Source organism: Carettochelys insculpta, chromosome 8, assembly GCF_033958435.1.
Source record: "Carettochelys insculpta isolate YL-2023 chromosome 8, ASM3395843v1, whole genome shotgun sequence".
In the NCBI taxonomy this organism is placed as follows: Eukaryota; Metazoa; Chordata; order Testudines; family Carettochelyidae; genus Carettochelys; species Carettochelys insculpta.
The window spans coordinates 37,430,202-37,444,169 of NC_134144.1; the positions used below are offsets into that span (position 1 = coordinate 37,430,202).

General features: G+C 41.0%; 1 protein-coding gene across 1 annotated transcript; it reads right to left on the bottom strand.

The window, feature by feature from the left end:
- Positions 1-1,437: 1,437 nt before the first annotated feature.
- KLHL41 (kelch like family member 41) lies at positions 1,438-13,849 on the bottom strand. The gene is made up of 6 exons (XM_075002125.1): positions 12,661-13,849; positions 8,857-9,014; positions 8,660-8,767; positions 6,235-6,420; positions 4,186-4,332; positions 1,438-2,021 (listed from the first exon to the last, which is right to left on the bottom strand). The coding sequence occupies exons 1-6, from the start codon at positions 13,768-13,770 to the stop codon at positions 1,910-1,912; spliced, it is 1,821 nt and encodes a 606-aa protein (XP_074858226.1). The 5' UTR covers positions 13,771-13,849; the 3' UTR covers positions 1,438-1,909.
- Positions 13,850-13,968: the final 119 nt, after the last annotated feature.

A 13,968-nucleotide genomic window follows, 5' to 3' on the forward strand; every position in this document is an offset into this window, starting at 1 on the left:
CTCTACACTGAGGTAAAATGGACATGGAACCTAACAGTATAATCCATATGTTAATTTTCATTATGGACAATATTAACACTTTAAAATGTATTGGGGTAAATGGCACAAAGAAACATTTAATGTACAGTAAATGTCCATATGAGATTTAGAGAAGAATAGTTGTGCACTTTAAATTCACACCCTAGCTATTTTGCAATTTCTTCTCTGTGCGTACAAACCCTAAATTATCAAAGCAATATAACATAGCTGGCAACATAAGATCAATATAAACAGATATTCTTAATTATAGGGCCAGTTCCTCAGATGGTGTAAATCAGGGTCATTCAATTGACTTAAACAAGACTGTCAGTTTACGTCAGCTGAGGAGCTGGCTGATGTGCTTCCAGGAAAACCAAAAACATGAGATCCGGGAGTATACTTGTACAATGTCATCCTGGAATGCCTTTTGGTGCCTGTGCTTTTGAAACATGTTAACTTGTCACCCCAAGAAGGCAGTGCTGTAAGTATCTACATTTATATTGACTTTCTTTTTAATTTTCATGCAGTCCTTACATGTTTGCTACAATTGTATGGACTTAGGTTAGTGGTGCTTCTTTATTCAGGTGCTGTAAAAATACCTGCTCTCCTATAAAGACTGTTAAAACAGTTCTATTTTGGTCAAAGGCTGCATGAAATCTGTATAATTTTAAATTTGTTAAAAAATGAAAATACCACCATAAAACCTATTGATGAATTTTCCTTGTTGAGTCCTAGCTACAGTTACTAAATGTGTCCCAAGTTAACTCTTACTTTCTTTCCCCCTTTCAAATTGTGGAAACTGTTGCATGGCAAACAGTTGTGAATGCTCACAAGGCTTGTTGCTTTTTGTAGATCTCTGGAGTTTAAAACAAATCATGACAAGGGCTTGCTGACTTTAGCCATGTACGTTGAGCAGCTTCTTCTTCCCAGAAGAGTGATGCACACAGATATTTAACACGTGGGAGATGTCATGTTAGATCAGATGCTGCAAAGATCAAGGCATTGCTCTTCACTGTAGGAAGAGTTGGTGATAATGCAAAGCACGCACATGGCTACTGAAGGCTGAACAGCGCTGTGTGAATATGCTGCTACAACCTACTACCATGCCCCATATCACAAATTGAACAACTAAGCCCTTGGTGCCTGAAGAAGCTTCAGCATAGTGCAGAGGTGGGAGAAACAAAAAGGGGTGTCCAACATAGAATGGATTTTCTTTTATCTTTGTACTGTAGCAAGAAAACTCCTGTATCTCCCTCTCCACATTTTATGGTGTTTCCTAAATTCCCTTCAATTTATAAGTTTATTTCTGATACTGAAATCTGTCTCTCCAGAGATCTGTACATGAAATAGCCAAAAAAGAAAAATTAGGAAAAAGGGTGCTTTCAAAATCGGGGCACCCTTTCAAAGGAACACCTGCTACACAGCTATTTTTATTTTTATTTTTTTTATTTTATTTTGAAATCAGAACTTTCAACAGGCCGGGTGGCTGGCATTATGCAAATAAGTCACCGAATAGTCATATCAGCACCTCATTTGCATTTTTGAATGAATGCATCTATATGTCCCTTCTGAAAGGGAGGAGTAGTATAGTCAATTCAATGAGAATGTCACTGGGGTGACATGAGAAGGACTGAGGTTTATATGATAGCTTCATTTCTTTAAAACCCGTTCCAATCTACATCAATCAGAATTCTTTCGGATTCTAACCTTGAATGAAAAAAGTTTAGTTTTGGTTTATTATCTACAGAAATCAGTAATCATTTAAAACACAGCTGCAGGAACAGGTTAGGGGATACTTCGCTATAAATCTCTGTACAGTTTGTTTTATGCAACAAAAAACAAAATTGCTGTAATCAAAACTCCCTCATCATATTTAATTTTTCAGCCTTGTTTACAGCTTTGATAGCTTGAATAGATTCAAACGTGCTGACAGGCAGGAGGCTCCAGAGGCATAGCGAATCTCCTTCAATATACCACACCATTCTTTCTTCTCGTCATCATACCTGCAGTTAACAAAATACTGTTAATCCACTTCAGTTTCTTAGATCTTTGATACACATATAAAACAGAGACTAATCCATGGCTGTGTCTACACTACCACCCTCCTTTGAAGGAAGGGTGGTAATTAGGGTGTTGGGAATTTACTAATGAAGTGCTGCACTGCATACACAGCACATTTATTAAGCAAATTTCCCCCCACGGCAACTTTGAAGTTTTAAACTCAAAATTTTGAGGAGTAAAGGGACTTCGAATTTACTCCAGCACCTTGATGTACTGGTGGGTGAGCCACGGCTAGATGCAAGCCGGTACTTTGAAGTTTAAAGCTTCAAAGTTGCCGCAGGGGGGAATTTGCTTAATGAAGTGCTGCGTATGCAGCACAGCGCTTCATTAGTAAACTCCCAATGCCCTAATTACCCTCTTCCTTTGAAGGAGGGTGGTAGTGTAGACACAGCCCATGTGTCGAGCTCCTAGGAGCCTTTGTGTTAAACTGTTACTGGCTTTGCACCTTGCAGCATGCATCCCTCATCCCCAGAACAATCTGTGAATGCATGTTCTCTAAATATCTTCTCTCTCCCTCTTCCAAACATTCCTCAAGCTCATTTATTTCCAGAATCCCTTACGCCATCCCACCAATTGCTGCCCCCACCTTAAGTTAGCTAAAGTCACAAACAATGGTAGCTGATTCAGAGTCAGACACTCAGAATGTGTGTGTTTGTAATTCTCCCTAAGAGAGTTTAGTCTAGAAACGTATATGTGGATTACAGCTCATCTAGCTACCAGTGTGAGTGAAAGTGAAAATAGGGTAGTAGTCTCTTTGCTATCTCTTTCAGAACATTCTTCATGAGAGAACATGAGCTTGAAATTGTTTACGCACTGTCAGAGAGAGGCTTTCAGCATTGTGTATGGGGTGACTTTAGCGCACTTTAGCTAAAGAGTTAGTGTGCAACATGTATTTCACTTTATGGACCCAAACAGGCCAAGAAGAATGGAAGGAGAAAGAATTTTTGGTTTCCCCACACGTTACATTGCCAACAGGGGTGCAGTGACTGTATTCTCAACTGGCCATCCATCCCAACTCCCATCATTGCAGAAAAAAGAATTGTTGCTTTCCCCCGGTGACAGCAAGCCCAGGTATGGGCCAAGGAGGGATGTCTCGCTAGATGACCTGTTGAAGTATTCTCCCCCATTGGCAGCAGCGAGCCCCTTAGCTGCTGGGGGGAGACTTTTCTCCAGCAGCAGCAGCAGCCAGCCCCGGTATGGGCTAAAGGGGGGTGGATGTCGCTGGATGACCAGTTGAGCTGTTTCTTCCCCATGGTGGCAGCAAAGCCCCCAGTATCTTAACCAGCAGGGGACACTCCCACATGGCGGCAGCAAAGCCCTCTCTTTCCCACGTGACTGGCAGCGTTGCCAGCACTGAATGGAAGGCCTATCCTATTATTGGGTTGGGGGCTACCACATGATGTGGCTCAGCACAGGAAAGACCCAGACTCTGTGGCACCTGTAGGGAAGGGAAGGGATTTGCACAAAAATGTAAACCACTGAGAAGAAGTTTCTTGGCATATTATGCAAGCACAATCCGCAGCACAGCCTTGTTGATGTGGTATGGCAGGTCGGGCTGGTGCCAGGCAGCGCAGAAAAAAATAGCACATGTACAGACAGAGCTGCAAAGTCTCTGCAAGGGCTATTTGAATGGATGGATGTGCTCATGGTGCTAATAGCATAGAAAGAAAGAAGTCATTTCTCGGGCTGTCAGAAAACTAATGAGCCCACAGCTAAAGGCTCTCTGCTCCCGCTTGGAGAATCATGCTCTTCCTCTTATTGGAGAGCAGGGGCTAGAGTGTAGCAGTGAGAGGGGCATTGTGAGTTACATATGAAACACCTCTGGAGGCTAATAAATTCGCTTTTAAGATGTGGCACTGCTACACTGGTCTTTAATTGAACTTCTGAATTTGAGCTTGATGCTATACCTGTCAGGTAACTGATTTTGTAATCTTGAAATTAGCGCACTCAAAATTGAGCAAATGGTCTTTACAGTGAAGACACTCGCATGGTAAAATCAAGCTAACTGAATTAAATTCATATTTATCTCATGGTGTAGACGCAGCCTAATTCTGTAAACCTCAAGGTGAGTTTCCATTTAGAAAATGTGATCACAATAGAACTTACTTCCATATGTCATTAACTTCATTGGGTGCAAATTCCTTGGACTCAAGTTGAATCATAGCAAAACCACCAATGGCATATAGGGATCCACTCAAGTTGACTAAACTGATAGAGCTTCTCTCCTGGGGGAATTCAGGCATAACTTCCCACCTATATGTTATTTATAAACAAAACCAAATGAGTCAGACAATACTTGAGAAATATTCTGAAGGAAATGAAAGGAGTATCTGAGAAGTCCCAGGCCAATAGTGATGGCTGGCAGGATCATATGGAGTAAAGGATTAGTTTGAGGAATCTTAGCACCTGGCAGCCCTAATCTTCATTAGAAAAACAAAACCTTCAGTACATCAATGCTGATGTTCTGTGTCTCCATTCACAAGCATTAAGGCCGAAGTGTGCATGCTCAAGATCCTTTATGCAGAGAAAATCCCCATTATTTCCTACAGCAGCACTTTCTGTTCGTTCTGTTGAACCACTACTAACACAATGGAGCACGAGGAGTCAAGCTTATTTAGCTTGGGATGTAAAATCCCATTTAATTAGTTAACTGGTTAAATGTTAGGTTTAACTGATTAAACAAGGTGGGGTGGCTGGGGAGGCCCTCCTACCATAGACAAGGGCTACTTCAGTTAGGCTAGAGTGTCCTCGCTTGTGGTGTGCCAGCAACAAGAGCTGCTCCGGCCCAGCTGGAGTGTCCCTGCCTGCAGCGCTGCTGTGGGGGCATTCCAGCACTGCTAAAAAGCAGCCCTCATCCAAAGTGGTCCAGTCTGGGAACGTCGTGGGCAGAGGTACTAAAGCTCAGCTGGAGCAGCTCTTGTCCATGGGAGTCTGGCTGGAGCAGCCCCTATCCCAGCTGCGCTGGAACAGACTCCTCAGTTGTCCTGCCCCCCACCACCCCATGGTTACCACGGATCAGGACTACTTCAGCCTGGCTGGAACACCCCTGCCGTGGCAGCTGGGGGAACTGCTCCACACTCTACCGGTTAATAATAACTCCTAAGCTTCATCCATTTAGGGTGAGGCTTACCAGTTAAACATTAACGTCCCTACACTTAGCATTGTTATGAGTTTTCCACTGCAATGTTGTTTTCCCTTATGCAGAATCATGGCTGTTAAAACCCTAAAACATTGGGAGAGGTAAACCCAATCCCGCTGAACAGGGCCAACAGGTTCACTTGTCCTCCCATGCTGCTGTAAGCCACTCATGCCGATACTTATTTCTGATTTACAGCAGTGTAACTGCAACAACCATGTTAGATTCAAATGAGAAATGAGTGGGTAAGAGAGTCATGAAAAGTATTAATGACGATAGATAAAATTACCTATATTTTGACTTGCTTTTTTGAAGCATTTCTACAGGAAAAGGTCATAGAGTAGAAGCTAAAGTCAATACATTCCTTACACGAATGATTTTGTGGTGAAACTTGCACTTCTTATATCTAATTCTAAATATGACTTGCTCTGTGAAAGAATATATTTCACTTGTAGGTATCTAGTACAAAAAAGATCAGCATACCTTCTAAGTTGGCTTTATTTTACTATCATCTCATTATGACTTACCATAAAAGCTAGGCTCACACTAGCACTTCACTGTGTTGCAGCTTTCTGGCACAGGGGTGTGAAAAATTATTCCCGAGTGCAGTGTGTTCCAGTGCTGTAAATGCAAGTGTAAGCCAGGCTACAGCACTGGGAGCACAGCTCCAGTGCAATTAGCTCCTCCCTCATGGAGGTGGTTTACCTGGAGCACTGGGAAAGCTACACTGCTACATAAAGGCACTGTTGCACCAGCACTTTACACTTTAAAGTACAGACAAAGCCAAATAGTCTTTGTGCAAGTTGTAATTAAGAGCATGGATTTAACACTGAAAATCTACTTAGAGCTTTTATATTAAACATTAATTATTTGTGAAACAAACAGTTTATGCTGAATTGTTTTCCTTGACCTTAATGCCTCTACCATTTTCTTCAGAATAAAATGAATTAAAAATAAGGCGATTTAGTCACTAAAATTCAAATAAAAATTGTGTAAAAATTATCTGGATATGCACTCACTTATTAGTGGTGAGGTCAAAAGCTTCGACAGAGGCTGAAAGGCCTTCTTCAGTAACACCTCCTGCAATCACAATTTTGCCTTTATGGACAGCCACTCCGAACATTGAGCGAGCCACTTTCATGGGAGCCAGATCTCGCCAATCTCCCTTCTTGGGATTGTATATAAATACCCTGTTAGTACATTTCCTGTGGGGGGGGAAAAGAAAAACTCTAAAGTATCTCTGGTAAATCCTCTGGACAGGTATGTTTAAAGAGACACTACATTTAAATGGATTTTGTGTGTAATGTATACTCACGGAAAAAATGGCAAATACAGTACCTATCTCTATAGTGTTCCTATTTGTCAAGCTTTATCTCAGCAATAGGTGAATGGCTAAACAAAGGCAGATGTGTGTGGCGTGGCATGGCCTGGGCAGAAATCTAGAAAGAAAAGCTAGACACTTTGTTTTATTAACGTGAACATGTTAACTTAGATCTCTCTGACTGAGTTTGCTCTCCCAAGCAGAGTGCTGTGCTGTACAAAGACGTCCAATTCTTGTAGAAGTCAATATGTATACAAGCACAATTCATTAAACTAGCTGTGTAGTTTGAGAAACCTCTGTCTATGGAGGAGCCGCCTTAATTATCATCCCCCTCTTTCTTCTAACATGAGGTTCTCTCATTTCTTCTAGACTATATGTTCCTTAAGGCAGGGACAAAGTATGATGAGTTTCCTTAACTCCCCATTCTCACCCATAGTACCAGGTACATATGTTATTTACACAGTGCCATAATGTGTATGGTGCTTTATATAGGAGCAAAAAATGTGCCTGTTTTTTATAGCTTGCTTAAGTTGGTATGCGTTGACTTATGGTAACAAAGAGAGAGGACTGAGCCCAAGGATTCCTACAAGATGATCACCCAGTTGCTTTAGATAATTATGTATAAATCTCAACGTGTGCATTACTGTTTCTGGTACTATCACTACACTTGGAAGACTAGAGTTCATAGGAAGAAAAGTGTATTTAAGGAGGCATTAAACTGCAGCAAGGGAGGTTTAGGTTGGACATTAGGAAAAAGTTCCTAACTGTCAGGGTGGTTAAACACTGAAATAAATTGCCTAGGGAGGTTGTGGAATCTCCGTCTCTGGAGATACTTAAGAACAGGTTAGATAAATGTCTATCAGGGATGGTCTAGACAGTACTTGGTCCTGCCATGAGGACAGGGGGCTGGACTCAATGACCTCTCAAGGTCCCTTCCAGTCCTAGTATTCTATGATTCTGTGAGGTGTAGGTGTGGCAGATCAGTCAGGATAAGAGGTTATTTGCTTAAGGGCTACAGTGTAGTTTAAGCAACGAAGGGTCCTGTGGCACCTTATAGACTAACAGAAAAGTTTTGAGCATGAGCTTTTGTGAGCACAGACTCACAGTGTAGTTTAAGATAACCAAATAAGTAACTGTGTGGATTTATATTATATTTTTTTTGCAAAATATTCTCTTCTGGAGAGAAATCTTCAGAAAAAAGGAGTACTGACATGATCAAATAAAAAGCAAAAGAGGCAAGTCCTACTGACTGTCCACTAAGCACTTTTAAAATGTAATTTATACATCATAGCTTCTAGATTACAAGACTTAAGGTTTTCTCAAACTATCTTCTGATGTAGTGGTTTGTTGCATTAATGTTCAATGTTGGAAAGTTCCGTACACATTTTCATCTTCTTCTACAAACCCATGTCAAGCTCTGCTCATTGACATCTTCAATCCTTGTTTTATGTCCTCTACATGATAAGCAAGCATTTCACTTCATGTTTATACTGGAATGGGAGGAACCTCAAGACGACAGCACCAAGTACAGCGCTGATTATGTCATATAGTAGACAACATACTTTTAGAAATTAGCTCATTTCTGATTGTAGCATATGGTCTGTCAGGTAACCCTATTGGGGTGTTCCATATTATTCTCAACGGTATAATACGTGACACACTGAGACACATCCTATTTCTACTCATGCTCTTAGTCCTTTTTTCTTTAATGAAATCATCACAGTACAGCTCCAAATACAGTGCTAATAAGACTTTGCAATTTGTAATGATTAAAATCAGGAGTATCAGTAGCTGGATATAGCCATAAATGTGCTGCAAGCAGCTGGGGTGAATAATCTGACTAAGAATCTAGGAATAAACTTTTATGAAGAACCCCATGACAAACATTGAATCACATATGCACAATGGAATATAGCGTAACACACAAAGAAGAAAGCCAGTTAACCAAGTCAATTGGCCATAAGGTGCTTTACGTGATCAGGAAGATTTTATTCTAGCTATCCTATTGTAATTCCACATACCAAGCCATCAGACAGATGCAAACAGATGTGCTTTGATGATTGAGTGTGAGGACACCCATCAAATCAATACGACTAATTGCCGTGAAATTATTTGGTACTCACTTGTCATCAGTCTTTCCTCCAAAACAGTAGATCATTCCATTGTGCGATATTGTTGCATGGCCATACAATTTGACTGGAAGCTTTTTGGCTTCACTCCATTTGACTGCCCTGGAGTTGGAAGATCATACTATTAAGACAACTTAAATGCGGGGAGGGGTATTTTGAACATGCTCAGTTAATGTAAACCGTCAACATACACAGGATCATAGCACAATACTGAATCCAGGGACTCCTCTGTCTGAAGGTCCTTGCCAGCAACTACATATATTTTGTTGTCTGACTCTCCCAGACCAAAAAGGCATCTGGCTGAAGGCAGTGGAGGAAGGCCTGCCCATTCACCAGCAATGCTATCCAGCTGAAAGAACATCAAAATAGGAAATGTCAAGGAAGATGCATAGTAGAAGCCCACACAATAAAAACTACTTGGTGAAATAGATTTAGATGAGGTAAGTGGATCATTAATGCTTCCACATTGTATTTCTTCTAACTTCCCCTAACTCCCTTGGATTAGCTGATGTGTGTCAATTTACTGCCAACTTTTCCTTCTCGTCTCCCACCCATACTCGTGGTCATTTTTGTTTCTTGTTAATTAGTATTGAAGCACGAGCTACAGTGTGTAGGGGGATGCGCAGAGAATTGTTGGCTATACCGTAATCAGAGTGAGGTGAGTGCATCTATCCAGCACCCATCCCATAGCATCCGTGAGGCATTCTGTCTTAAAGGTCAGAGTTTCCCTCTAATGCTGCTGGAGCAAAAAGTGCTCCTCCCATGAGAGTGCTTCCCAACCCCTTAAGGTCTTAGAATGAACACCGTTGAGTGAAGGTGAACTGTGACTTTTCTACAAGACTTAAAACACGCATCCCAGATTTGTTTTCTGAGCAAACCAGGAGGGAAGCAGTGCAATTGTCTCCAGTCCCACAGGTCATAATACTAACTTATCTAAGAGGCACACAGAAGGTTTAGGCTGTGTCTAGACTACAGGGATTTGTTGTCAAAATGGCCGTTTTGTCGACAAAACCCCAAGGAGAAGCCAGATTCCCAGGGGCGTTCTGTTGACAGTAAGTCTACAGAATGCAGAACTTTTGTCAACAGCCATAGTCTGCTCGCTACGAGGAAGAACTCCTCCATTGACAGAGGTCTGTCAAGAAAACTCTGGTCTGGATGTTGTGGGAAGCCTTCTGTTGACAGAAAAGGGTTCTGGGACACCACACAACCCTGTCTGCTGTGCTTCTGGGTGGCCGTTTTGCCGATAGAGTGGCCGGGCAGTCCATCCGCTCTCCGTTGACAGAGTGGATTGCTCTTTCAATCTGCTTTTGCAGTCTGTCGACAGAGGTTTTGTCACAAGATATCTTCTGACAAACGCCTGTAACAAACGTCTGTGACAAATCCCTATAATCTAGACTTAGTTTTAATTTCCATCTCCCGTTGCTGTGCTGAAAGTAATCACAGAAAAAGAGCAGTGGTCAAAAAAAGGAGAGACCCTGGGATGTCTTCAGAGACCTACATGAGGTTGATTTACATTTCTAACTACACATTTATAACCCTTCCCTCAGTAGTATCGGAGTACCTCCCCAACAGTTAAGAATAGAAATGTCTCTTTTTCCTTGCTTTCCAGCTTATAGAAAAGTAGTGCAAGTAGTTTATAGTGGATTTTTACATTGGATGTTCTGGGTGTCTGTGTGATAAGACTGTGTGAGAAAGCTCAAAGTAGTGAGGTTTGTACGAAATTTTAGATTGGCTGGGTTGTGAGGTGTCCTGGAGACCTTTTCTGTCAACAGGAGGCCCCTTAGAACATCCAGACCAGTGTTTTGTTGACAGATCTCTGTCAACAGAGGTGTCCTCCCTCATGGCAAGTGGGGTACGGCTGTCAACAAAAGTGTTGCATTCTGTTGACAAAATGGTCTTGGGAATCTGGACATTCCACGGGTTTTGTCAACAAAACAGACATTTTGCTGAAGAATCCCTCTCGTCTAGACATAGCCTTTGAGAGGGGTGACATGTCCCTCGTGGAAACAAGTTCCATGGTCTAGGTCAAGCTCCTGTGAAACTTCTGGCTCCGTAACTCACTCATTTTCCCTGTTAGTCAACTGCTTATTTGCTGTAGTTTATTTGGGAATTCATGGACACAGATTCCTCCGTGGGATAAAGCCAGTTCAGGCAGAGTTTTGCATATTGGGACAGAGATTTCCTTGGATCCTACTCCTTATAGTTGATAATATAATCAGTCAGTCAGCAGTGTAATGGTATGGGGGATTTCTTTTGTATATGAACTCTGATAGAGTGATGCACAATTAGGGACAAGCTTCTCGATGGGCAATAACTTTTTTTTCTCCCACTTTGCCAAGCACTTAATTAAGTGGTTAGGTAACAAGGCAGAAGTGGCGGAGAAGCGGGGACGCATGACGAATGGAATGCTGGGGGTCTGCTGATTTAAAACTTGAAACAATCACCAAGCTGGTAGTGCACAAGAACAGAGAGATTCTAGCAGTGAGCCACAGCAACAGCACGTAGTAGTAGCAATGGGATAGATGAGTGGGAGAGGGACAGGAGGACAGCAGAAATTCAGGGCGTATACTCAGGGAAAGATGTTTATAAAAAAAATGGTTCTGTTAAATTACTAGCCTCATGCTTGTGGTTTATGCATCACTAAAAATCTTTTGATGGAATTATAGTCTGCAAATCAGTTACATAATTCTAGATTAGTTCCAGGAAATAATCTAATGTAACACTTGTGCCACAAGTAACTACTTGTAGCAAGTTTTGTATGTGTTTCACTAGTACATTATGACTAATCAAATGAAACAGTACTAATATAATCTCTCTCTGCTACAATTCTTTATAGATTTATAAACAGCTCATAATCTCAGTATCTGAAAATTATAAATTGATTCATAACCTGTGAAACAATTGCAATAATTGATATTTTCAATATGTGCCAATGACTTTAAAATTAAATAATTTTAGTATGCCGTGCTGTTATCATATGCTAACAAAAGATCTCGTCCTGTTTTCAGACCAATCCCCACCCCCGAAGTCAAGGATTTGGGGTCACAGAATCCCAGCCATTAAATCAAGGGACAGGTGAAATGTCCAAAGGTACAGCATGTAACTATGTATCTAAAAAGCCCAGGATATGTTTGATAGAAGCATACACCATGAGCTTTTTATATGTGTGGTAATTTTATGATATCTGTGCCACCTATAGTTAAGGCTCAACCATAGTTTGTATTAATAAAACACAATGTCTACATTCACTCTAGGTTAAAATATAGCATTTGGAGTATGAACACAGGCTGTTTTCCTGTTTAAGAAGGTTGGGGTTAAACTGACATTTCAAATTATTTAATAAAACTTACAATGTTGGAAATTTGTCAGCCCACAACATGGTAGGACACCTATTGATGTTTTATGAGAGGAAAAAAAGAGTTAAATTGGTTAGTATGCTAAAGGCCAGATTTTTAAAAGCTAAATGATGCACCTAGTGGTATTTTCAAAAGTACCTAGGCACCCAATTGAAATCAGTAGGGCTAAAGAATCTGGCAAGTTTTGAAAATCCCATTAGGTGCATCTTTAGATGCCTAAATACCTTCCAAAAATGGCCTGGAGTGATCAAAACATGTTAATTACACTTTAAGAACTCACCTAGGCTTTAATCTTGAATGACGCGGAGGACATGCAATTCCTATGGAGTTTACTTGGTGTACTGGATGCTCAAAATAAGTATTTTCATAAGAGATTTTGTTTGAACAGGAGTCAGTTTAATTTAGAAGCCTACCATTAAGGCAACTGTTAAAAGTCCAGCATGTCAAAGTGAAAGATGACATTTGTCCTTAATGTACTGTGCTGTCTGGGAGGAATTTCAAATACAACAGCAACAAGTAAACTTTGAAGGAAAAATCATGGGACTGAAATTAAATCAAACATTACCCTATTATACATTTAAAATTAAGCCTAAATACTCTTCCTTAACTACTGCTATACCAATGAATATGAGATTATACCTGGAAGAAGTATGACTGTAAAGGCTGATCCTTGTTCTCCTCATCCACATACAATCCTCCGACGACATACACCTGATTTTGTTTGGTGACTATGCTGGAATGATTTCTGGGAATCTGTTCTGCCAGGGCTGCCAAGTAACATTCATTCTCTACAGGGTCATAAGCCACTGCAGCAGTGTCATTGACCAGAAGAATAAGGTCTTTGACAAACATACCATGTCTCGGAATGTCATTGAGGTATCCAGGGAGTAAATCTTCATCTCCTACATCACCATTTACTTCCCCTTCACCTGACCTTCCTTTGTTTACAGGTGGCTCAGGCAATTTTCCAGCAAAGGCATCCTTAATCACCTTGATTTTTTTCTGAAGATCTGAGTTGCTTTTAATTATATCATCCTTCTCAACATGCTCCTTGAAGTATTTTTCTGCCATAAGACGAAAACGAATGCAGTCAAAAACTTCTCCCAGGTTCTTTAATCTGTTCTCTTTGTCTGTTCGGACCCATCTCATTACTGCTTCAAATACCACTTCTTCCTTTTCTACGTTTAAGTTGTCTGGTGTAATAATGGAAAGGAGCTCATGGGGGGCTAGCTGCATGAAGTCGTCTTCTTTGCAAATCTGCACAAAATGGTCTGACACAAAGTCACGGGCAGATAATGCAAGTCTTGGGCAATCAAGGAGGAGACCTAAGCGAAGAATGGCTAGACAGTTCCCAACAGCAAGTCTTTTCTGAAGGTAGGAAACACACACAGTGAATACAGAAGGGATCTGAAAGCGGCTGGCTAAAGCAAAAATATCTTGCACGTTAGAATCATTAAGATCAATACTTGCAGAGTAAAGGTACTTGACAATCATATCCAGGATGCTGGGATCCACATTGTCCAGAACTACCTCCTTTTTTTGGTCTTCACTTTGTTCAGATAAGAAATACTCTCGGAAATAAGGACTACAAGCTGATAGTATCAATCTGTGGCAAGGTAAGCTTTTGTCACCAGCTTTTAGGTAGCAATCAACAAACTTTTTCTCATCCAGGAGTTCTTTGAGGCCATCCTGAAGAAGTGTGGATTGGTAAAGTCGAAGTTCTTCAGTGAGTTCCCGTTGGGAATCCATTTGGTTCGTAATATGGGTATGTGTGAGAGAACTGAAAGTTTTCGCTGTTGTCTGCAATAAGGTCTGCCTGTAAAAAGGCAGATCAGTGTGCTTTGCCTAGGCTGAAGTCTCTGTAATTTAATCCTGCCCACTAAATATAGGTACAGCCTCTTACAAGTTGGAATTTAGGGTGGATGGTGTGGAAAGAAGAGTTGCTCT